This window comes from Pelophylax lessonae (assembly GCF_965119305.1).
Source record: "Pelophylax lessonae genome assembly, chromosome: 4".
Taxonomy (NCBI): domain Eukaryota; kingdom Metazoa; phylum Chordata; class Amphibia; order Anura; family Ranidae; genus Pelophylax; species Pelophylax lessonae.
In genome coordinates this window covers 388,715,448-388,741,320 of record NC_138771.1, presented here as the reverse complement: position 1 = coordinate 388,741,320, position 25,873 = coordinate 388,715,448, and the positions used below count along the sequence as shown (strand labels likewise).

The window sequence follows — 25,873 nt, the reverse complement described above, 5'->3', positions numbered from 1 at the left end:
CTATATATAATATATAATGCATGAATTATAATCTAATCAATAATATAATTTTATTATATATATTATATATTAAATAATAAAATAATATTATTGATTTGATTATAATTCACGTGTTTGTGTTTGAAATTTATCACATCTGGGATGTCTACTAGAGTCTTGTTTTGGTCAGGTTTAAGTCAGTAATTACTAAGAATTGTAGGCCTATAATACATAAATTTCCATGAAAAGAATTGTACCGCTTTTGGTATGCAATTCCTGACATAATCATACCGCCAGGGAGGTTAAGGATGGTACCAGAGTCAATTTCTTGAAATTGATGATCCAACTGAACTCTTGCAGAGTCCGTACAGTAATTGTCAAGTCGCCCAACAGGGCTGAATGGGAGTCTGCTCTTAACAGGAGATTGACCAAGTACCCCAGTACTATAATCCCCCATTGTCGCAGTAATGCCAACAACGGAGCCAACACTTTGGTGAAAACCCTGGAGGCGGAGGAGAGGCCAAAGGGTAACGCCACAAAATTTATATTGATAATTCTTTTCTATAGCAAAGCGAAGAAAATTCTGGTGTCCAGCGTAAATAGGGATGTGTAGATTTGCTTCCTGGACATCTATGGAGGCCAAAAAGTCTCCTTGGTGTAGAGATGACACTACCATGCGAACGGACTCCAATAGAAACTTCTGTACTGAACAAAGCGGTTCAGAGCCTTGAGTTCCAGGACTGGACATAACTGTGCCCAGGAAAGAAGGCAAAGTAACAGGTTTGAATAGAACCCCTGAAAAGCGTGAAGAAAAGAATCCCGAGAAGGAACCGGCACAAATCACCCCTTGCGACAGCAGATCTTGTACCACCTCTCGTAGATCCCTTAGCCGGTCTGGAGATAGGCGTAGATTGGACGGGAGAACCTGTCGAGACCTGAATTAGATGTTGTGACTCGATCGGATCAGTTTGTGGACCCATTTGTCCTGAATCAAGGAAGTCTATGGTTCCGGAAAGAAGAAGTTAAAACTCCCCCCCAGAAATGGGTGAGGGGGGTCCCTTCATGCAGACGAGGATTTGTCTGCAGATCCAGACTGGCCTGTTCTCAGCTTACCAGACCATGTCTTCTTGGAACCCCCAGAAGACCTGAATAGCTTAGCTCCTTTCTCCTGCCACCCCAAGGCTCGAAAGGGCCTCATATGAGCAGTAAATGAAGGCCCCCGTCTATTACGCGGTGCCTTGCCCTTGGTGGATTGGGGTAGAAGAGTACTCTTCCCACCAGTTAGGCCTTTGATCAACTCATCCAGTGAGGATCCAAACAACCTGTCCCCCATAAAGGGAAGGTCAGAAAGAGCCTTTTTGGAAGCCTGGTCCACAGACCAGCTTTTCAGCCACACCATGCGTCTAACAGCAATCCCCACTGCAGACACTCTGGCTACCAGTGGAGCCACATCCAGCGATGCATCACATATATACAGAAAGGCTTTAACCATTTGGGCCATTAGCTCCATCAGTCCCGGTGAGAGCTGCTCAATTTCCATGTTGCCTATTCTGTGATGGTCTGCGACACCAGAGTGATCACAAAGACCATTTTTAATATTGAGCCCGCTAACACATGCAAATGGCGGGAAAGAGACGTAATGCATCTATCCACGGGGTCTGTAAATACCAGGGAATCTTCCACCAGGACCACAGTAACCGAATGATCCACCTTTGGTGGCATGGTCCACCTAGTGGAAACCTGCATCCGCAAAACGCTTAGGCACCACTAACATGTGCTTGATGCGCCCCCACTGTTCAGTGACAATGTTGTCAAAAAGTTTCGGACAGGTAAACACCTTGCCTGACTTCTGGGATTTGCGGGTACCAAAAGACACCTGCGTCCCAGACACTAGACCAGTGGTTCTCAACTCCGGTCCTCGGCCAGGTTTGCAAGATAACTAAATTACATCACAGGTGATCTCATTTGCTGCTCAGTGATTGCAGTATTCTAGTCTACATCTCCCCAAAGTAATACTTAAATCTGGCCTGTTAGTGGGTCCCAAGGAACGGAGTTGAGAACCAGTGCTGTTGACTAATCCACCATTTTTAAGGTTTCCTGCACCAACACTATAAGTGCCTCCACCAGCACGCTCTTTCGCGGCAGCTGACGAGGAAATGTCCTCCTCGCCATCAGAATGCGAAGACACAGATCCACCAGAATGGTATGCGCCGCGGCGGCCACATCTACCTCAGAATCTGAGGATACTACAGAGTGAGGTGAAGGCAAAGGGGGCTTTCGCCTAGTGGCATTTTTTAAAACGAAATCCACTTTTGACACCAGACTTTCCAAAACTGCTGTAAAAGCAGAGAGGCTGCGACCCAGAGGGTCCCGCAACCGCACTGAGGGGGTCTGTACACAAGTACGCAAGATTTGGTCCTGGGACTCCATTAGCACTGATTTTATTAAAAAAAAAAAAAAAAAAAAAAAAAGTAGTGTCACTTTAAGAAAAGTTGCAAAAAACACGGTCTGCACCACAAGTCCCTGCCCTAACACAGCCTGCAGCAGGGTGAGAGGAATACCTACAGGGACCCCAGTAACATACCACCAAAACGGGTCTGGAGGCTTCAGAAATATTCTGTGCAGAGAATAGAAACAATCTGACACAAGAAACAGAAAAACACCTGGGTCATGCTTAGAGCCCCTAGCTTCTCCCCTGCTGTCCAGCGATCATGGACTGCAGGAAAATGGCCGCCCTATGCATTCCTATGGGGGAACTACCAAAACATGGCCGCCCATGCACTTCAATGAGAAAACTTTTACATTGATGCAGAGCAGAAAGACTACAGCAAAATGGCGGCCCCCACGGGACGCCATGCAGTCTCCAGGACCCCCAGTGAGGTCACCAGAGGCATCTGAGGGTCCCCAGTAGGAGACCCCACCAGGACAAACCCCCCCCCCACCGCATAACAGTCGCAGCAGCAATACATTCGCCCCCTAGAGGTAGGAACCTGCTTGTGGGGGGGGGGGGTGTACAGCCGAAGGGGGGGTCTGGTATCACCGACAGGGTTCATACACATTTTTACCAATAAAATTCCATGACTTCCCATAAATGGGTTTAGTTTCTGGATACAGCGTGACTCAAAATGGTCCCTTGTTTTACAGTGGATGAGATGGAAGCACCGCTGCCGCAGCTGGGAGCCAGTGTCACTTCAGGCGCACGTGTGAAAAAGCCAGCGATCGGATTGGAAGCTGTCGAGCACGCAGCTGCAGACTGGCGCTTTGCACCTTTAGCGTGGCTAGAAAGCGCTGCCTCTCCAATGTGCAAAATGTCAAACGTTTTACGACACGCTGTACATTTAGCACGTCCCGGGTCCTGATCTTTCTCCAGCCACCTCTCATACTTTTCATCATGAAGCCATACATTTGTAAAGCTTTCCCTGGCATTGCTACCCTGTGAACACACCAACTTTAGCTGAAACTGTGTTACCTCCATAAAGTTAACTTGTAATTTGACCAAAATACTGGAGAAAGAAGATTTAATGGCCGCTCCTGCTTGGGGATAAAGCTTCAGTTTAGGCAGTCATGATGGAGGTGCAGCCGGACTGGTATGGACGGCACAGTCAGATGCACAAATGCGGCGCTTACTCTTGTCTATACTCAGGGGTCAAGTCCTGGGAAAAAAAGTGTGGGAACTCACAAACCCCCCCCCCCCCTCCACTGACATTGCAAAAAAATACCTAAAAATGCCCGTATTCTGTGCTAAACAGTACAAATATCAATATTTAAACTATAAACATGTAGATAGCGCTTTTAGCAATGTGTTTAAGTTAAACAAAACCATATTCTCCATTTACACGAAGGTCGGGTTAATATAACCCAGCCACCAAAGAGTTCCTCCTTACATCAGAGTCTGTAGGATTCCCCTTTACAGGGCAGGGGAACTCTGACATAAAAGGGGAATTTCACAGATCATGATCTAAAGGGGAACTCTGATATAAGGCGGGGGGGGGGGGCTCTGGTGACCAGAGACCACCTTATATCAGAGTCCACTGTGTTCCCCTTTACATCAGGGTCTGCAGCATTGCCCTTTACACATCAGAGCTCCCGTTCAAATCAGCATCCACAGAGTTCCCCCTTGCACTGTAAGGGAAAATCCTTCCCACTGATGTAAAGGGTAATTTCAGGAACTCTGATGTAGGGGGGACTCTGGTGACCAGAGACCACCTTCCACAGAGTGAATGCACTAAGGAAGGGAGGGGGGGTCCTGATATAAGGAGGAACCTTTATAACAGTGCCCCTTCATAACAGTGACCCCCCTCAGACTGGCCGTGCAGCACTGTCACTGACCTTCTCTTAGGTGCACCATGCTCTGGTTTTATCCTGTAGTCTCCTCTCCCCAGTCCACACATGTCTGACTTCTCCTGTGATCCTCATCCCGACAACACTCCCACTTTTGACTCCTCTCCAGAAACCCCCTCAGAGGCTGCAGACATGGTACAGGAGGCGGTCAGAGGCTGCAGACATGGCACAAGAGGCGGTCAGAGGCTGCAGACATGGCACAGGAGGCGGTCAGAGGCTGCAGACATGGCACAGAGGCTGCAGACATGGCACAGAGGCTGCAGACATGGCACAGAGGCTGCAGACATGGCACAGAGGCTGCAGACATAGCACAGAGCCTGCAGACATGATACAAGAGAACGTCAGAGACTGCGGACATGATAGAAGAGCACTAGGGGGGCCGGAGAGCACTGGAGGAGCTGAAGGGCATGGGGGGGGGGGGGGGGAGAGGAGCAGGGAAAACCAGGGGGATGGAGAGCAGACTGGAAATCACTGGAGGGGGAGCCAGTGAGCACAGGGGGGGGGGGTGAAAAGCACCGGGGGTGGGGGGGCTAAAGAGCACCGGGGTGGGGGGGCCAGCAAAAGGAAATTGTATAGGTGGGGGATGGGGCAGCTGCATATAGATGAATTGAACTTTCCAGATTCCTCCTGCAGCGGCTCAGGAGGAGGATTAACAGGCATTCAGCGACAGCAGAAGGAATATGGAAAGTTCAATTGATCTATATGCAGCTGCCCCATCCCATCCCCCTCCTATCCAGCACACAAACAAGGCTGCTCAGGCACTCCAACTCACCTTCTTCCTGCCGCCGACTGAAGGAGCTGCCACTACAGCTGCCTTCACACAGATGCGGGTGGCCCGGTGGACACCGGCCTGACATCCCCCAGTGCACGCCCCTCCCCGCTGGTACGCCCCTAGGAGCGGGGACAGTAAGTGCACTATTTCTCGGTTTCAGGTTTAGGCGGATCAATCCGCCGCAGAGTTCCCAGCCTGTCACGGTCTATTCATATTGAAGAGGCTGGTAACCAGGCTTCAGCTGTGCAGAGGTGGATTAATCTGCCGAAACAGAGAAAATAGTCCACTTACTGTCCCCCGCTCCCACGGAACACAGGGGGCCCGGAGACATATTTTCTAAATAGCTGCACAATATTCCATGACTTTTCCAAAACTTAGTGGGGTTTACTCATTTTGCATAACTTTCCTAGGCCTGGAAAGTGTCATGTCAAAATCCCATGACTTTTCCAGGAATTTCATGACCGTACGAACCCTGCATCGAAAGGCCAGGGGAAGCGAGGGATACCAGAGGGTCCGTCTCTCCCAGAGAGGGGGCCCACGTCCACCCAGAGTCCGCCAGAGAATTGGGGGAACACTTACTCACCATACCACGGCATTAGGTGGGCACCACTCCAAACAGACGTCTCCACCTGGGGTGGGGGGTGCTGACGGCCAGGGGGTATGCTGCGATTCAGGGCATCCCAGGTCGTGTGCGTCCCGACGAGGCGTTTCACTCGCGGGCCCGCCCCTGTCCATCAGGGCGAGGCCTAGTGCTGGACTATAACCTGCTCACGCTCGCTGGCCAGGCTGGGAGACCTCAACCACTTGCCGACCGCCCGCCGTAATGTTACTGCGGCAGGGCGGCTCGGCTGCGTCCAGTCCCGTAGCACTACGTGACTGGAGGGCATGTGATTTCAGCGCCGCATCTAAACACAGCTGGAGCGGGCATTCATTGCCGGGCCTGTTCCCGGTAGTTCATCGGGCAGTCCTGCAATCGGTCATACCCTTAACGTGTGATAAGTTTACGTGCACAATGTTTTCCTGATTGATCTTGATGGTGAGACTATGTCTCTTCCACTTGCCGGTGACCTTACCGGTCAATATGTTCTACTCTTTTGTTTACCGGTGTTTTACTGCACTTTACACACTGTTTACTGAAATAAAAATAAAATAAAGAATTTGAAAAAAAACACAACTGGAGGCGGGCCGCGGGAGGAGCGGCAGCGGTGTAAACAAATCAGGCGGATCTTCTCTCAGACAGGCAGAGAGACGACAGCAGTTTCAGCTAAGCCGCAATCTCTCTGTGCCTGTCACAGAACCCCCCCCCCCTACATAGTCAGTAAGCATATTAGGCATACATTAAACCCCTTTGATCACCCCCAGTATTAACCCCTTCCCTGCCAGTGTCATTTATACAGTAACAGTGCATAATATTTAGCACCGATTACTGTATTAGTGTCACTGGTCCCCAAAAAGTGTCAAAAATGTCAGTTAGGGGTCCGATCTGTTCATTGCAAAGTCGCAGTCCCGCAAAAAAAAAAAAAAAAAATCGCAGATCGCCACCATTACTGATAAAAAAAAAAAGTCCACAAATCTATCCCATAGTTTGTAAACGATATAACTTTTGCACAAACCAATTAAAATACTCTTTTTGGGACTTTTTACCAAAAATATGTAGCAGAATACAAATTGGCCCAAACTGATAAAAAAAAAAAATTAATTTCAAAAAAAGTTCTATTGGGAATGTTGTAAAAAATATGGCGTTTTTCTCAAAAATGGTCGCATTTTTGTTTATTGCGCAAAATCTAAAAACCGCAGAGGTGATCAAATACCACCAAAAGAAAGCTCTATTTGTGCGAAAAAAAAGACATCAGTTTTATTTGGGTACAGCATCGCATGACCGCGCAATTTGCCGTTAAAATAATGCAGTGCCGCATCCCAAAAAATGGCCTGGTCATTAAGGGGGGTAAAACCTTCCGGGGCTGAAGTGGTTAACCACTTCCATACTGGGCGATTTCTGGCACTGAGCTCCTACATGTAAAAATCATCTTTTTTTTGCTAGAAAATTACTCGGAACCCCCAAACATATTTTTTTTAGCAGGGACCCTAAGGGAAAATGGCAGTCATTGCGCAGAAATTTTTCAAACGCGTTTTTTTTTTGTACACACAAAAAAAAAAAAAAAAAACACAACACACACACACACACACACACACACACACACACACACACAAACACTAAAGCAAGCCTAATTTTTTTTGTATAATGTGAAAGATGATGTTACGCCGAGTAAATAGATACCCCAACATGTCACGCTTTAAAATTGCGCACGCTCGTGGAATGACGCCAAACTTTGGTACTTAAAAATCTCTATAGGCAACACTTTAAATACATTTTTTTACAGGTTACCAGTTTAGAGTTACAGTGGAGGTCTTGGGCTAGAGTTTTTGCTCTCGCTCTAACGTTCACGGCCATACCTCACATGTATGGATTGAACGTCGTTTACATAGGTGGCTGCGACGTACGCAGGGCGACAGGGGCACTTTAAATTTTTTTTTTATTGCTTATTTTTACACTTTTTATTTGATCACTTTTTTGATCACTTTTATTCCTATTCTAAGAAATGTAAAACATCCATTGTAATAGGAATAGTGAATGACAGGTCCTCTTTATGGGGAGATCTGGGGGTCAATAAGACCTCAGATCTCTCCTACAGGCTAGAAAGCCTGAAATAAAAAGGAAAAAATAATAGGAAGATCTCAGCTGAATGCCGAGATCAGTGCAACATTTAACCTGCCAGGCCTGGGCCTGACCTCATCACGTTGCGCCCGGGCCTCCGAGACTGCCGGGGACCATCTGGTTCTCGCAGTGTCTATGGTAAACTTCCACCGGTGGCAAAAATCCTTCTCTGGCTCGCCGATCGCACAGGTGAAGCGGTAGAAGGGGGATGTCCCCTCCCGCCGCCTGTAAGAACGATCAAGTGGCTGAACAGCCGCTATGATTGTTCTTATGGAGAAGGGAATCGCCGGTGGAAAACTGGCGATAGCTGAATAATGCCTGCAGCGGCAGGTATCATTCAAATACCCCCACTTAAAGCCCAGGACGTCATATGATGTCCAGTGGTAAGGAGGTGGTTAAGGATTTAGGATATCCAGTTCCAAACCCAGCCAGCTGATGCTTAGTTCTCTCAGGAACACTAACTAAAAAATAAAGTTTTACAAAAAGGGTTCCACAAAACAAACAGCTAAGACCGAAGACCCAGCAGGAAACTAGGCCCTACTCCTAAACTAGGCAGAAACAAACTGAGGGCTATAGCAGAGTGTGTGGGTGTATGCCTGCAGGGATTGCCCCATAGGCATGGTAAAGTTTTTTCCTGTCTAGTGTCCTACTCCTGTAGGGGGCAGTATAACCCAATGGTCAAGAAGATATGGAGCTGCGTCTGTCAATGAAGGATAGATAAAAGCCTATTTCTTAAATATTGTTTACAAATCTGTCTAAATCTGCGTTAGTGAGCACTTCTTTGCCAAGATAATCCATCCACCTCACAGGTGTGGTATATCAAGATGCTGATTAGACAGCATTATTGCACAGGTGTGCCTTAGGGTGCCCACTCTAAAATGTGCAGTTTTACTTTATTTGGGGGGGGGGGGGGCAAAAAACTAGTCAGTATTTGGTGTGACCAGAGCAGTGCAACACATCTTCGCATAGAGTTGATCAGGTTGTTGATTGTGGTCTGTGGAATGTTGGTCCACTCCTCTTCAATGACTGTGCGAAGTTGCTGGATATTGGCAGGACCTGGCACACGCTGTACAGAGCATCCCAAACATGCTCAATGGGCGACATGTCCGGTGAGTATGCTGGGATGTTTTTAGCTTTCCGGAATTATGTACAGATCCTTGCAACATGGGGCCGTGCATTATGCTGCAATATGAGGTGATGGTTGTGGATGAATGACACAATGGTCTTTAGGATCTACTCATGGTATCTCTGTGCATTCAAAATGCTATCAATAAAATGCACTTGAGTTTGTTGTCCATAACATAAGCCTGCCCATACTGCAACTCCACTGCCACCATGGGCCACTCTATCCACAATATTGACATCAGCAAACGACACCATACACGCTGTCTGCCATCTGCCCTTTACAGCAAAAACCAGGGTTCATCCATGAAGCGAACACCTCTCCAAAGTGACAGACTCCATCGAATGTGAGCAGTCACCCACTCAAGTCGGTTACGATGATGAACTGCAGTCAGGTCGAGACGAAGAGCATGCAGATGAGCTGGCTTGAGACGGTTGACGGTTTCTGATAGTTTGTGCAGAAATTCGTTGGTTATGCAAACTGATTGTTGCAGCAGCTGTCTGGGTGACTGATATTAGACGATCTTGGAGGTGAAGAGATGCTGAATGTGGAGGGCCTGGGCTGTTGTGGTTACACATAGTCTGCGGTTGTGAGGCCATTTGTACTGCCAAATTCTCTGAAACTCCTTTGGAGACAGCTTTTGATAGAGAAATGAACATTCAATTCACGGGCAACAAGTCAATTGCACGCCCCCTTAAAATTTGTGACATCTGACTATTGTGCTGTGTGACAAAACTGCACATTTTAGAGTGGCCTTTTATTATGGCCAGCCTAAGGCTGACCATACATGTTCAATTTCCTGTTAGATTTACCAAAAACCATATAATGAGGTCAAAACTGAACAACACTTAGTGGTATCCAATTAGGCAGGCCTTTGTACTACACGGTTGAAGGTAAATCTAGAAGAAAATTGTATAATGTATGGCAAGCCTAAGGCCCCTTTCACACAGGCGACCGTTCAGATCCGCCTGTCTGTTTTTTGGCGGATCTGAACGGTCCCCCCATGCATCTCTATGGGGGGGATCGGATGTCAGCGGAGACATGTCCGCTGACATCCGATCTGTCAAATCTGGACGGATGGCAACCCCATTTTCCATCCGTCCAGAGGATTGGATCGGATCGACGGTCCGTTCCCATTCGATTTCCCCCCATAGAGATGCATGGAAAACTGACAGCTGTGTCTCCGCGCACAGCGCGGAGACACAGCTGTCATACTCCTGCTCAGCGGGGGATCGGCGGCTCGATCCCCCGCTGAGAAAAACGGAATCCGTCCGACGGACGGATAGTGTGAAAGGGGCCCAAGGCACACTTGTGCAAATAATCATGCTGTCTAATCAGCATCTTGATATGTCACACCTGTGAGGTGGATGGATTATCTTGGCAAAGGAGATCACCAAGTGCTCACTAACACAGATTTGTAAACAATATTTGCGCGAAATATGCCTTGTGTACATAGAAAAAGTCTTAGATCTTTGGATTCAGCTCATGAAAAATGGGGGCACAAACAAAAAAAGTGTTGCGTTTATAATTTTGTTCAGTCTAGTAAACAGGACAAACTGAGAGGGTGAATCTCCCTAATGGGAGGGGGGGATACATAAAGTAATAAAAACTGACAGGCATTGTAATCCCTCTGCACTCTATCCAAAACTAAAAAAATAACAAAACAAAAAAACAGAGTTAGACTTACCGGTAACTCTGTTTCTAGGAGTCGTCCAGGACAGCACAGGAGATATAGGCTCCACCTCCGGAGACAGGAAACACAAAGGATCAGGTGAATAAAGGGGCGGACACCCACCATCTTCCCCAGTCTTTATCCGAGAACTCCCCGGACATGGCATCTGCAACAAGACAAAAAACACTCGCCCATGGTTATAACAGCATTATAGGGAGGGAATCCCTGCTGTCCTGGACGACTCCTAGAAACAGAGTTACCGGTAAGTCTAACTCTGGTTTTTCTCCAGTCGTCTGTCCAGGACAGAACAGGAGAGATCAACGAGAACTTACCAGATTAGGGTGGGACTACCGCCTGGAGGACCTTCCTTCCAAACGCTTGATCTTGCGCAGAGAGAAGGTCCAGTCTGTAGTGCTTGATAAATGTCGAGAAGCTAGACCAGGTGGCTGCTTTGCAAATTTGTTCTGGTGTCGCCCCTGCCCGCTCCGCCCAAGAAGCAGATAACGTCCTCGTGGAGTGGGCCAACAGAGAAAAAGGGCACTCTTTGTCTAAACTTCTATAAGCTTCTACTATCGCCTGTTTAATCCACCTGGCTATAGTATTTTTTGAAGCCTGCTGCCCCTTATTTTTCCCTGAATGCACTACAAATAAAGCATTGGATTTTCTAAAGCTCTTAGACAACTCTAGATAGCTTAACACACAGGCCCTGACATCTAAAAGATGAAACTCTGCTTCCCTTGGATTGGAAGGGAGGAACAGAATGATGGTAACACAATTTCTTGGGCCCTGTGGAACCTGGAAGCCACTTTAGGTAGGAATCCTGGATCTGTACGTACCACCAACCTGTCTTCAAAAATTTTAAGAAAAGGTTCCCCAACTGAAAGCGCCTGTAGCTCACTAATGCGCCTGGCTGTAGAAATTGCCACCAGAAAGGCTGTCTTAAGGGTAATATACTTTGACAGGTCTACGTCCTGCGAAAGTTTTATCCAACCCTGTAGTACTATTGACAAGTCCCATTTAGGAAGAACCTTAAATGGAATTGGTCTCATTCTGAATAATCCCTTGAAGAACCTCCCCACCAGAGGTTCTAAAGCCAGGGATTTTTCCAGAAACACTGATAATGCCGCTACCTGCACTTTTAAAGTGCTAACGGCCAGTCCCTTGTCTGCACCTTCCTGTAGAAATTCAAGAATGGCTGGAATACCGACCTCCCGGTTATCGGTTTTTAGCCAAGAACAAAATATTTTCCAATACTTAAAATAAATTGCCTGGGTGACCTTTCTACTAGAAAGAATTGTGCGGATCACTTTATCTGAAAGTCCTTTTGACTTCAAAAGACCTTCTTCAGATACCAGGCTGCCAACTTGATTCTCTGAATCTTTGGCAGTTGTATCGGTCCCTGGGATAGCAGGTCTTCCCTCTCTGGGAACATGAGGGGGGGGGGGGGGAACCTACTGCTAGACGCCACAGGGATGAAAACCAAGGCCTGTTTGGCCAAAACGGGGCTACCAGGATTAAGGTGGTATCCTCCTGGATGAACCTCCTTAGAACGAGAGGAATCAGCTTGAACAGGGGAAAGGCATAATTCAGCTGAGACGTCCACTCCTGAGCTAAGGCATCCAGCCCTATGGCTCCTCCGCCTTTCTCCAAGGAAAAGTACCTTGGGACTTTGTTGTTCGTTCTGCTGGCGAACAGATCTATGTCTGGAAGGCCCCATCTCTGGGTCACCAACTGGAAGACTTCCCTGTTTAGGGACCACTCCGATTCCGATACCCGATGGCGACTTAGAAAATCTGCCATCTCGTTGTCCACACCCCTTAGGTGGACTGTGGAAATAGAGCTCAGGTTTGCTTCTGCCCAGGAAAAAAGGTTCGCTGTCAGCTGCATCAGGGACGGGCACCGTGTCCCTCCTTGTTTGATGACATAAGCGACCGCCACCATGTTGTCCAATAGGACTTGTACATGGTGTCCGTTCAGGTCTTTGGAGAACACTCTTAGGGCTTCCCAGATTGCCCGCAGTTATCTCCAATTGGCCGATTCCCGAGATTCCCTCCTGGACCATGCTCCCTGGGCCATCCTCGTTCCCCAGTGGGCTCCCCAGCCCCAGGTACTGGCGTCCGTAGTTATCCAGACATATATTGGGAAGGACCACTGAAGGCCCCCCCAGAGGTTCTCTTTCCTCCACCACCAGAGCGATTGCTTGGCTTTTGGAGATAAATGGAAGGTCTTATCCAGGGATTGTTGTCTCCCGTCCCAAACTCTCAGGATGTTGGCCTGGAGACACCGAAAGTGGGCCCTTGCCCAAGGAACACCTGGGATTGTTGCCGCTAAGAACCCTAGGCCTGACATAGCTGTCCTGATGGACAGTGACATGTTGGTTTGCAGGGCGGCCGCTGTCGCTTTTACCTTTTCCCTCTTTTCTAGAGTGAGAAAAACTTTCTGCTCTATCGAATTTATCCTGTACCCCAGATAGCACAACTCTTGTGTCGGGATCAGGTTGGATTTGTCCTTGTTGATTAACCAACCCAGGTCCTCCAAGAACCGGGTGGCTACCCATAAGTCTTCTTGCAACTGGGGAAAGGAGTGGGCAAAAAATAAAAGGTCGTCCAGATACGGAATGACCGATATTCCCCTTAGTCTTAAGGGAGCCAGTGCCTCTGCCAGAATTTGGTGAAAATCCTGGGAGAAGAACTCAGTCCGAATGGCAGGGCTCTGAACTGCAAATGGCGAACAGCACTCCCCCATCTTATCGCTATTCTTAAAAGTTTTTGAGACTTCTTGTGAATCGGGATATGAAGATAGGCATCCCTTAGATCCAGGGAAGCCATAAAGCAATTTGGGGGGGAGCATGGCTTTCACCATAAAGATGGTTTCCATCCGGAATTTCTTGTAGGTCACCCATCTGTTCAGAGGTTTTAGGTTCAGGATTAGCCGAAAATTCCCTGACGGCTTTTTCACCACAAAGACGTGCGAGTAGAAACCCATATTTGTTCCAGCGCCCCAAGAAGAAACAAGAACTCTCTGGTCCACAAGGTCGCCAATTTTCGACAGCAGTGCCGACGCCTTTAGGGGATCTCTGGGAGGGGAGGTCAGAACTGTTCTTGCGGGTGGAATACCCTGGAACTGATAACCTTCCCCGATAATCCTCAGTATGAACCTGCTTTGGGTCACGCTTTCCCACTGTGGGAGGAATTGACCCAACCTTCCCCCCACCGGGACCCGGTCATTAGGGTTGTTTTTTTTTTTTTTAGGAGAGGAAAACAGAATACCCTTCTTTTGTTGTCCTCTCCCCCACTTTTTAGTGGCTGGCATTTTGGAAGTTTGCCCTTGTGGTCTTTGGGGACGAAAAATACGTCGCTCTGGAGCTTTCTTGGGCTTTGTTGGAAAAGCTTTCTTCCCATCAGCCGTTCGGTCCAGGACCTTCTCTAGGTCTGGACCGAATAAGAGGTCCCCTTCAAAGGGAATACCACAAAGCTTCATCTTGGACGCCAAGTCCCCTGACCATGACTTCAACCACAAGGCCCTACGTGAAGAGTTCACCAGGGCTGTAGTTCTGGTGGACAACTTGACGACCGATTCTGCCGAAGCATCTGCCATATACCCGGCCGCTTTTGACAGCATAGGAAGGGAATCCAGAATTTCCTTACGGGAAGTCCCTCCTTCCAGATGGGCTTTAAGTTGGTCCAGCCAAACCTCCAGATTTCTGGCCACCACTGTTGTGGCCATAGCTGGCTTTAGGTTAGCCATAACTGCCTCCCATGACCTTTTAAGGAGAACCTCTATTCTCTTATCCATAGGCTCTTTAAGGACACCCATATCCTTAAAGGCCAGGTCTGTAGACTTGGCGCATTGTGAGAAGGCCGCATCCAGCTTGGGAACCTTGTTCCAAATACAAGAGCGATCCTCGTTAAAGGGAAACCTCCTCTTTAAGCTTTTTGGGAAAAACAGCTTCTTTTCAGGCGCCACCCACTCCTTCTTAAAGCGGAGTTCCACCCTGGGACATTTTTTTAAAATAAAAATAATCCCGGAACAGTCAGGGCTAGCGCATTCCACAATGGCTAGCCTTGGATCTGTCCCGGGTCTCACTTACCTGCAAGAAGAAATACTTACCTTGAAAATGTATTGTCCAGCGCTGCCATCTCAGGTGTGGGCAGCTTGAAGCCAGCGCGATCCTCTGTGTCCTCTTCCGTCTTATTCGGTCCCACGATGCACTGTGCCGGCCCCGCCGTCACTTCCGGTGCGGCAGCGTCATCCCTGCACAGCTTCTGGGCATCCCCAGAAGCTGTTTAGCAAGGTATGACGGCGTCTGCACCGGAACTGACGTCGGGGCCGGTGCAGGCGCATTGATTCCTGAGAGCGGCGACGTTCAGCTCCCAGGAATCATTGCAAAGCCAGGAAGTTATGAATCGCCGCGGCCACCGAGGGGAGGAAGAGGAAGTAAGGCAAGTATATTTTCTTCTAAACAAGGTATGTAAAAAAAAAAAAAAAAATTGCAATTATCCATTTTGTTTTTCAGGTGACCCGGAGCGAGAAGATGGATGCAAGTTTAATTTTAGGGTGGAACTCCGCTTTAATGGAGTCCGACAAAGTGTCATGTACCGGAAATACCCTAGACTGAGTTTCTTCTGCTGGCTGTTTGGGGGTTTCTATGTTAGACAGCATAGATTTAATCGCTTTCATCTTCTTTTGGACCCCTGCGATTAAATCCTTGCATGCCCCTGTTGACTCCTTATAGACCAATTTGTCTATACAGGGTTTACTCCAGCCCTCCTTAAACTTAGCAGCACAGGCCGGGCATCTTTTCTTCCCTGAAGGTTTCTCTGTGTCTTTGGGCTGAGCCTGAAGACGAGAAGAGGGGAAAAAACAAGGAAATAGTGAGACCCTTAACAGAAAAAAAAACAAGGAGGGGGATAAACTACAGTAGCCACCCCCTCCCCCTGCCAGAGAAGCTAAGCCAGAGTTCCTAGGCTCATTAGCCCGGACTCAGCTTTGAGGGGGGGGGGGGGGAGTAAAAACAAACAGGGGAATCACAGCATTCTGAGGGTCCCTGCACTCACCCCCCCCCCCCTCTCCCAGCTTAGTAGGTAGCCTACCCCTGTGACACCTACCTGAGCTGGGATGGCGCCACCACCGCTGTGTCCTGCAGTCTCCATGAGAGAGGCCTCTTCCTCCTCCAGCATCCTGCCGTTGCGTTCTGCCCAGGGAAGCCTCGCAGACCTGCAGCGGTTTCAGCAGTTTAAATAAACCGCCATGGCTCCGGCGTCATCACCACTGAGAGCCGGAACCGGAAGTGATGCGCCGGAAGCCCCGCCCTCCTCCGATGCACTCCATAGGCCGGAACTCGAGGCCTGCGCAAGCGCCCACTGCCTTGTCGGAAGCCCTCGGTTTCATCGCTGCGGGCAGTGGACTTAGCCCTCCCCGGGCTCCAGGAGGAGATGCGCCGGATACAACCTCGTCGGTCACCGGGGGCCCCCACCGCTGACCTCCCTCTTCTGATCAGGACAGGTACAGCAGAGCTCCACATCTGCCTCCTCCTCCAGGGAGGAAACACTAAAGACTGGGGAAGATGGTGGGTGTCCGCCCCTTTATTCACCTGATCCTTTGTGTTTCCTGTCTCCGGAGGTGGAGCCTATATCTCCTGTGCTGTCCTGGACAGACGACTGGAGAAAAAAAGTTTGACGCTGGTAATTCATTGCTTTACTCTACTGTAAATGGGCATTTACTTATTTCAGGTACTTATGTAGCACCAACAATTTATGCATATACATATATATAAAAAAAAAAAAACAACACACACACACACACACCTACAGAATACGCCCCTTTTTAACCAACGACACCACCAAGCTTCTAATTCACTCCCCAGTTATCTCTCGCCTCGACTACTTCAACGCCCTCCTCATTGGACTACCTTTACATAGACTATCCACCGTTCAGTCCATAATGAATGTTGCTGCAAGACCCATCGACCTTACCAACCGTTCAGTGTCCTCCACCCCTCTCTGCCAATCCCTTCACTGGCTTCCACTCAGCCAATAAATAAAATTCTAACTAACTGTGTACTAACAATACTTTACAATGCCAGCCACAACTCTGCCCCCAGCTACATCACTAACCTGATCTCAAAATATCAACCAAGCTGCTCTCTTTGGTCCTCCCAAGACCTCCTGCTTTCTAGTTCCCTTATCACCTCATCCAGGTCACCCAGGCAATTTATTTTAAGTATTGGAAAATATTTTGTTCTTGGCTAAAAACCGATAACCGGGAGGTCGGTATTCCAGCCATTCTTGAATTTCTACAGGAAGGTGCAGACAAGGGACTGGCCGTTAGCACTTTAAAAGTGCAGGTAGCGGCATTATCAGTGTTTCTGGAAAAATCCCTGGCTTTAGAACCTCTGGTGGGGAGGTTCTTCAAGGGATTATTCAGAATGAGACCAATTCCATTTAAGGTTCTTCCTAAATGGGACTTGTCAATAGTACTACAGGGTTGGATAAAACTTTCGCAGGACGTAGACCTGTCGTTAAAGTATATTACCCTTAAGACAGCCTTTCTGGTGGCAATTTCTACAGCCAGGCGCATTAGTGAGCTACAGGCGCTTTCAGTTGGGGAACCTTTTCTTAAAATTTTTGAAGACATGTTGGTGGTACGTACAGATCCAGGATTCCTACCTAAAGTGGCTTCCAGGTTCCACAGGGCCCAAGAAATTGTGTTACCATCATTCTGTTCCTCCCTTCCAATCCAAGGGAAGCAGAGTTTCATCTTTTAGATGTCAGGGCCTGTGTGTTAAGCTATCTAGAGTTGTCTAAGAGCTTTAGAAAATCCAATGCTTTATTTGTAGTGCATTCAGGGAAAAATAAGGGGCAGCAGGCTTCAAAAAATACTATAGCCAGGTGGATTAAACAGGCGATAGTAGAAGCTTATAGAAGTTTAGACAAAGAGTGCCCTTTTTCTCTGTTGGCCCACTCCACGAGGACGTTATCTGCTTCTTGGGCGGAGCGGGCAGGGGCGACACCAGAACAAATTTGCAAAGCAGCCACCTGGTCTAGCTTCTCGACATTTATCAAGCACTACAGACTGGACCTTCTCTCTGCGCAAGATCAAGCGTTTGGAAGGAAGGTCCTCCAGGCGGTAGTCCCACCCTAATCTGGTAAGTTCTCGTTGATCTCTCCTGTTCTGTCCTGGACAGACGACTGGAGAAAAACCAGAGTTAGACTTACCGGTAACTCTGTTTCTAGGAGTCGTCCAGGACAGCAGGGATTCCCTCCCTATAATGCTGTTATAACCATGGGCGAGTGTTTTTTGTCTTGTTGCAGATGCCATGTCCGGGGAGTTCTCGGATAAAGACTGGGGAAGATGGTGGGTGTCCGCCCCTTTATTCACCTGACCTGATTTGTGTTTCCTGTCTCCGGAGGTGGAGCCTATATCTCCTGTGCTGTCCTGGACAGACGACTGGAGAAAAAAAGTTTGACGCTGGTAATTCATTGCTTTACTCTACTGTAAATGGGCATTTACTTATTTCAGGTACTTATGTAGCACCAACAATTTATGCATATACATATATATAAAAAAAAAAAAAAAAAACACACACACACACACACACACACACCTACAGAATACGCCCCTTTTTAACCAACGACACCACCAAGCTTCTAATTCACTCCCCAGTTATCTCTCGCCTCGACTACTTCAACGCCCTCCTCATTGGACTACCTTTACATAGACTATCCACCGTTCAGTCCATAATGAATGTTGCTGCAAGACCCATCCACCTTACCAACCGTTCAGTGTCCTCCACCCCTCTCTGCCAATCCCTTCACTGGCTTCCACTCAGCCAATAAATAAAATTCTAACTAACTGTGTACTAACAATACTTTACAATGCCAGCCACAACTCTGCCCCCAGCTACATCACTAACCTGATCTCAAAATATCAACCAAGCCGCTCTCTTTGGTCCTCCCAAGACCTCCTGCTTTCTAGTTCCCTTATCACCTCCAGGATTTCTCCAGAGCTTCTCCCATCCTTTAGAACTCTCTACCCCAATCTGTCCCGACTGTCCCCTAATCTATTCATCTTTAGACAATCCCTGAAAACCCTTCTCTTTAAAGAAGCCTATCCGGCTTCTAATACACGGTTTTACTTTCTCAATCAGCTCATCCCCCACAGCTATTACCTTTTTGTATCAATTGACCCTCCCTTGCAGATTGTAAGCTCTACGGAGCAGGGCCCTTTTGATTCCTTTTGTACCAAAATTGTATTGTAACTAATGTCTGCCTTCATTTTAGTGACAGACGGTATAAACTCACTCAGTGCCCAGTGTCAGTGGCCATCATCCCTATTAAGTATATACAAGAAAGGTTCCCCTGGATATGGGACTGTAAATGCCACTGACCACTGTATTTTGTATAAAAATATCTTTATTCGAGTTCAAAATTTATAAACAGACAAAAAAAACGAAAACATAATGAATAACATTGACAGGGCATTAAAATATGCATGCATTTGACAGACCAATTATCGAACCAAATAGGGGTGCTCAGGTGTACAAGGCGATCATGGAACCGGAAACTACTCTACGCGTTTCGGGCTCAAGAGCCCTTCCTCAGGGGTCACCCAAAGCTCCAGATACAATACCTAGTATATCCTTAGCATATAACAGAGGATGCCAAGCCCACAGGATACTTAGGGACAGATATACATACCATTTGATCTTGTCCACACAAGACTACTACTCTTTGTACTGTACATGACCCTCTGCGGTCTTACTCCTCCTATATATTACAGGTTGCTATATGAATATACTTCCCCCCACCCTTTTTTGGGAGTAGTCCATATTGAGCCACTTTTCTTACCGGTCATCGTGGTGCCCTGCTGGTCCCTCTGGGCAGATGCTACAACTTCTTTCTACGTTCTTACGGACTTCGTAGCCCTTGAACGGGCTTGTGGGAATTTGGGCATTCCTCCTGATGGTAGCAATACCATTTTTTAGTCGACAGACCAATCCAACCCATAGGGTTATATGCTAAGGATATACTAGGTATTATATCTGGAGCTTTGGGTGACCCCTGAGGAAGGGCTCTTGAGCCCGAAACGCGTAGGGTCGTTTCCGGTTCCATGATCGCCTTGTACACCTGAGCACCCCTATTTGGTTCGATAATTGGTCTGTCAAATGCATGCATATTTTAATGCCCTGTCAATGTTATTCATTATGTTTTCGTTTTTTTGTCTGTTTATAAATTTTGCACTCGAATAAAGATATTTTTATACAAAATACAGTGGTCAGTGGCATTTACAGTCCCATATCCAGGGGAACCTTTCTTGTATAGCCTTCATTTTAGTAAGCGCTGCGCAATTTTTTGGCGTTATATAAATCCTGTAGAATAATAAATAATATAACTGTAAAAATGTGTTTAGATGCAGTTACCTGTCACTGTACACAGATCGTTCAAAAAATTGCACAGGATGTTCAGCTTCTTGTAATTTATGAGAAATTGGTTTAAGTTGGGCTCGAACACGGCTCAGGCAGGCATATGTTTGAAATGTATAAGCCCATCTTGTGGGTTTGTCATATAGCATTTGAAGGAGGTTGCCTCCATTTTTCTGTGATGTTGACAGTTCCTGCAAAAAAAAAAAAAAAAATCAATTTTAAAATGTCAATATATCAAAATAAAGTTTGTTTTCACCTGCATATGTAACATATTTTACAGAAACACACAAACCCTAAAATTACCTCATGTTCATCTTCAGTAGTTTGAACATTACACCATTTAGCAATTGGCTCGGGGACAACCTCCCACTCATCACTTGCTTGTTGGAGAAGTTTAACAAATGTGGACTTGCCTGCAGCTGTATAAACGAAACAGGTTCATTTGATTATGCTCAGGCAAAAAAAGTACAAATCGAAATATTGATACTTTCAAAAGGACAATCTATTTGAGCGCATGTTTCAAACAACCCACATGGTGGCGCCCTTTGACAGTTACTAATATGATTAATATGAAAATTGCTAATAGGAGCCTACTCCAAATATAGTCGGTTTCATTGCGTGACTTTTTCCTTTCTGCTTCCTTTCTGTTAGTCAAAATTCTTGCTTTCGGGGAAAAAAAATAATCGTATAAGGCTGTAAAATGGCATTACACAAGACAGAGAACGGATGGGCAAGTGCTTTGGTAACATGTCCGAGGTAAATAAAAAAAAAAAAAAGTTTATATGAAAACGGTCTTTACTTTTGTAAAAATGACAGGTTATTAGAATTTCAGAATGTTCTAATCTAGAATTTAGTAGACTTTAGAGCCGCCAATAAAAAAAGAGATTCTAGAGGCTTGTTCATTTTATGAGCCCAGCCACATTTTTTTAGCCTCAAAAGCGGTATTTAGTTGAAAGAAGCGAGGAATATTATTTCAGGATTCATTCTACACAAGATATACGCCAAGTGCGCGACCTTAGCAATCAATACGTGGAAGACACACATAACATTAACTTACCAATATTCCCCTCAATTGATATCTTCTTCGACCTTTTGTGAAAACTATCGTCAAACAGAGGACTGTAACACATTCTTTTTGGTGGTGTAGACATTCTTCCCCCTTTACACAAGAAGCAGTAATAAACAAAACTCCGCGCTTTCCCTAAGGTTTTACACGCAGTCAATAGCAGCGCGCCTTTGACTCACCAATCAGAGACGATCCCTATTACTCTGTCCAATTAGAGTACTTCTGTTAAAGCGCGAATGTTAAGGCGGGTTGTGAGATTTCCAACGAGTGCAAAGGATCATTTTTTTTTTTCTCACGTGAGTAGCTCAGCTACAACTAGAGAAGTGGATGGTGGCTGTTTAAAGAAGCATAGCTCCTAATCAGAATAGGGTTACTGTCGTGCGTGTTACTCTATTGTCCACATTTTGCTTTAGTAGAATTGTAGCTAAGAGTAAAATGGTACTAAACAGCACATGCAACAGGTTATTATATGCAGCAGTGGTGGTACTATATAACATTTATATGCCTGTCACTCTCATTACTGCTTTCTAGAAAAGAAATACCTGCAAGTGCAATGTAATTGCAGGTAATAACAATTAGTTTAACCATTTTTTAACATTATTATATTTATGATGAGATGATTGTCAGGGCGACATGGGTGTGCTAGGTGTCAAGCGGATGCTGTACTAGGGTTACAGGGTGACATGGCGATGCTGGCTATTATCAGTTAAAGCGGTAGTATCCCGCTTTTTTACTCTTTTACCTACAGGTAAGCCTATAATAAGGCTTACCTGTAGGTACAAATAATATCTCCTAAACCGGCATGGTTTAGGAGATATTTACAGTGCATGCAGCCGCTCGCGTGAGCGGCGCATGCGCTCTGAAGGTCCGGAGGGACCTTCAATCTATTTGCCGGGAGCTTGCCGGAAAATCACTCCCGCCCGCATGCGCGGGAGTGACGTCATCGCGGCTCCGGCCAATCATCGCGCCGGAGCCGTCTCTTCCAGCCAATCACCGCGCCGGAGCCGCCGAACCCGGAAGAGACGGCGAGGGATCATGGCAGCGCCCGCAGCGATGTCCGGGGGTCCGTGTCGGGGCTTCGTACTAAGGTAAGTAATACATAATGAGCTAGTATGCGATGCATACTAGCTCATTATGCCTTTGTCTTGCAGGTTTTTTTTTTTTTTTTTTTTGAACTTTGGGTTTACAACCGCTTTAAATCTGTTTGTCCTATGTTTAGATATTGGATCCTTTTGGCTTACATGCAGGTCTGACCATGTTTGTTTATCTCCAGTCCTGACCCAGGCTTGTGTAGACCCTGCTATACCTGCTTTTCTAAATATTTAGGTAGAATGTAATGATGTACGTTCTCCCACAACACAGCGTTTGCTAAAAGTGTTAGTGCTCTAAATAAACCATGTGCAAATAAAAGGGGGAAAAAACCCTTCCATATGGCCAATAGTGTTAAAGTGCATTGCTATACCCATAAATAACCCCTTATTAACAAAGGATAGGATATATGGATGAACACCTCCTCCTATATATAAAGTGCAGTGGCTATAATATAAATACAAATTAGAAGTTAGAAAAAATATATATCTCTTACGTCCTCCGACAGTCGCCGCCCACTCATACAGTCTTCACTAATGGGGTATTGACTTCATCTCCACAGCAGCTTCTAGGCAAAAGACTTGTAAAAGAACAATACATCTACATAGTCGCACCCATGGGGGCTGTCCTTCTAGTCCAATACCCCCCTGCAATAGCCATCCCAATTCAGTTTGTCTTCTGCCTAGCTTAGGAGTGGATAGGCTTCCCTGTGCTGGGGCTACAGTCTCAGCCTTCCTCTTTTTCTTTTATGATTTATTTTCAAAAGATGTCTTTTTTCTTTACATTGCTAGCTGTTTATTTTGTCAGCACTAGTTAGTGGATCTTCGGATGAAGACAGCGTTTGCGGAGCCGGGAATCGGACTGACCGTCCTCCTGGTTCTCCAGGACAGAGGGTCAGATGGAATCCCAGCCCGCCATCGAGCGTTTCGCAGGCTATGTGTTCGCCCTGGCCTCACAAAGGACCCATCCCAGTCCATCAGGGATGCAGCCATGTGAGGTGGCTACCTCACTGGACACAGCATAGGTTTGTCCGTGCACTAATAGTGTCCTGCGTTCTGGCTGGCGGCACTCCCATGCCATCTGAGGGTGGGCGGTTTCCCGCTTGATATGAGGCACCCCACGCCATCGGGTACAGGTAAGTACATTCTGTGTGGGGCCTCTGTCTGGGGTTGGCAGTCCTGTGTGTCTGTGGTGTCCCCTATGTCTGTGCGTTTTTTGGGCTCCCTGATCCGGTCCCTGCGGGGGTTTTATTCTCTCACAGCAGTGCTGTGTGGGGTTTTGGGGGTCCCTCTCCTAAGGTCACTTTGGGTGCTTGGAGGTGCAGACAAATGCGGCGGCCGCTGCGGGGTTAAACGCTGGTCTGCCATTTTAAGTGTGGGCAGCATGTCTGGCTTCATTATGGGCGTTTATACAGCATGCTATGTAGTGATTTTGGCGCCTTGCGGTGCCATCTTGCGTGTGGCATTCGATCATTCAGAGCACATGTCGGCGGCCATCTTGCCGAAGCCTCCTATTAGTTTCAATAGGCATCCATTTTTCCTTGGCCTGCAGCCTAGTTCAGCCTCCAGCGGTGACATCACTTCCTCCTTTCTCACAGAGCTGACCGAAGAAGCTGGTAAAACACTGTGGGGTTCTGTCCTGCTGTTCTTTTCCTGTCCTGCTTTGTGCAATCTTCCTGGTCAGTTTTGTCCCTGTGGGGGGTCTGTGTCTCACAGTCTCTATAGCGGTGTGCTGTGGGGGTCCGCAACGCTCTTAAAGGGCCAGTTCAAAAAAAAAAAAAAAACTTTTTATTTCTGTTATGGAATCCCAGGACAGCAAATTCCCTCCAGCTTTGGTGGGGGATTCAGGGTCCTCTGAATCCTCTACCGTCACTAATTTGGCTGCTGTTGTGGCAACTTTGGTGTCAAAAATGGATGTGCTGCTAGGAAAAGGCCTAGAATTTCCTTTTCTTCTGATTCTGAGTGTGACATGGTTGCTGTAGGTAGCGTGGCCCTTTCGGGGTCTCGCTCTTCTCAGGACCCGCAAGAGTCTGAGGGGGGAGGCGGAGTTTGCAGGGGTGGATGACTCCCCCCCCCCCCCCCCCCCCGGGTCGCCCGAGGAACGCGCAGCTATGGATGAGTTGATCCTAGCAGTATAGGAAACACTACATTTGGAGGATGAGCCCACTCCTCCGGCCGTTGTGTCCTCCTTTGGTACACACAGGACCCGCAAGACGGCGCAGGTTTTTCCTTGCCCCGCAGAGTTTCACCATAAGGTGAATGAGCTATGGCGTAATTTAAAACACACCTTTGTGGTGCCTAAGAAGTTTCAACTTCTCTACCCTTTTGTGGCTACTACGGTGGCGCGCTGGTGTGTGCCTCCTCAAGTGGATCACACGGTGGCCAGGTTGAACAAAGCTACCCTGCTCCCTGCCGAGGACTCTCCGGTGTTTAGGCACCCTACGGATAGGAGGCTGGAATCTCTTGCCCAACACTCCTACATGGTGGCGAGTTCCATGCTCAAGCCTATTTTTGCCTCTGTGATGGTGGCTCAGGCTGTGGCGGATTGGACCAAGGTGCTCAAACGCACCCTCGTGGCCGACTCTGCCCCATTCACTACAGTGAAGATGGTGGATCAGATCTATCATGGGGTCATGTATTTGTGCGATGCAGCTCTAAATGAGGCCCCTTTGGCGATACGCCTATCCAGTGTCGCTGTGATTAACCGTCGCTTAATCTGGTTAAAATGTTGGTCGGCTGACCAAAAATCCAGGAAGACGGTGGCTGATATCCCCTATGCGGGGTCTCGCCTTTTTGGGGAATCCTTGGATGAATTGGTTAAAGGAGTCACTGGGGGTAAGAACACTTTACTGCCCCAGAACCCTAAGGGTAAGTTTTTCCGCGGTAAGCGGGCCCCCTCCTTTTAACCACTTTACCACCGGAGGATTTTGCTGTCTTACGTCTGGGCCACTTTTTGCGATTCGGCACTGTGCGACTTTAACTGACAATTGCGCGGTCGTGCGACGCCGTACCCAAACGAAATTTGCGTCCTTTTTTTTCCCATAAACAGAGCTTTCTTTTGGTGGTATTTGATCACCTTTTTGCGCTATAAACAAAAAAACAGCGTACATTTTGAAAAAATAACTATATTTTTCACATTTTTTTTATATGAAATTCCCCCCCAAAAAAAATGTAAAAATCAAAATTTTTGGCCAATTTTGTTTTCTGCTACCTATGTTTGGAGTAGTTTGGTTTGCGCAAAAGTTATTGCGTTTACTAAGGGAAAGATTTCTGTCTTTTTTTTTTTTTTTTTTTAACGAGTAATGGCAGCGATCTGCGATTTTTATTTTTTTTTTTTTTTTGCGGGACTGCGACGGACAGATCGGACCCTTGACTGACATTTTTGACACGTTTGGGGGTACCAGTGACATTACTGCAGTAATCAGTGCTATATATATGCACTGTTACTATAAAAATGACACTGGCAGGGAAGGGGTTAATTTTATTGGAGAGGGAGCGGTTAATGTATGTCTGGTGCTTACTAACGTGTGTGGGGGGAGGTGACTGAGTGACACAAGGACAGATCGCAGGTTCAGCTATTTGAACCCTGCAATCTGACCCTGCCTGTCACTTGGGAGATACACAATATGTTTACACAAGCGGGCAGATCTCCACACTCGATTCCCCGATGATCGGGGAAGAGCAGCAGCGAT

At 47.1% G+C, this 25,873-nt stretch overlaps 1 protein-coding gene across 1 annotated transcript in view; it reads right to left on the bottom strand.

Moving 5' to 3' along the window:
- LOC309552667 (deoxycytidine kinase 2-like) overlaps positions 1-21,259 on the bottom strand; it is a gene marked incomplete at its 3' end in the record, with an annotated part of 136,890 nt that extends 115,631 nt beyond the window's left edge. Inside the window, exons 1-3 of the mRNA XM_082253597.1 lie at positions 21,085-21,259; positions 20,331-20,446; positions 20,025-20,218 (exon numbers count right to left, since the gene is read on the bottom strand). Of these exons, the coding sequence (XP_082109723.1) occupies positions 20,025-20,218; positions 20,331-20,446; positions 21,085-21,178 (404 nt within the window). The 5' untranslated portion in view covers positions 21,179-21,259. The remainder of the gene's footprint in view (positions 1-20,024; positions 20,219-20,330; positions 20,447-21,084) is intronic.
- Between the last annotated feature and the right edge of the window lie 4,614 nt (positions 21,260-25,873).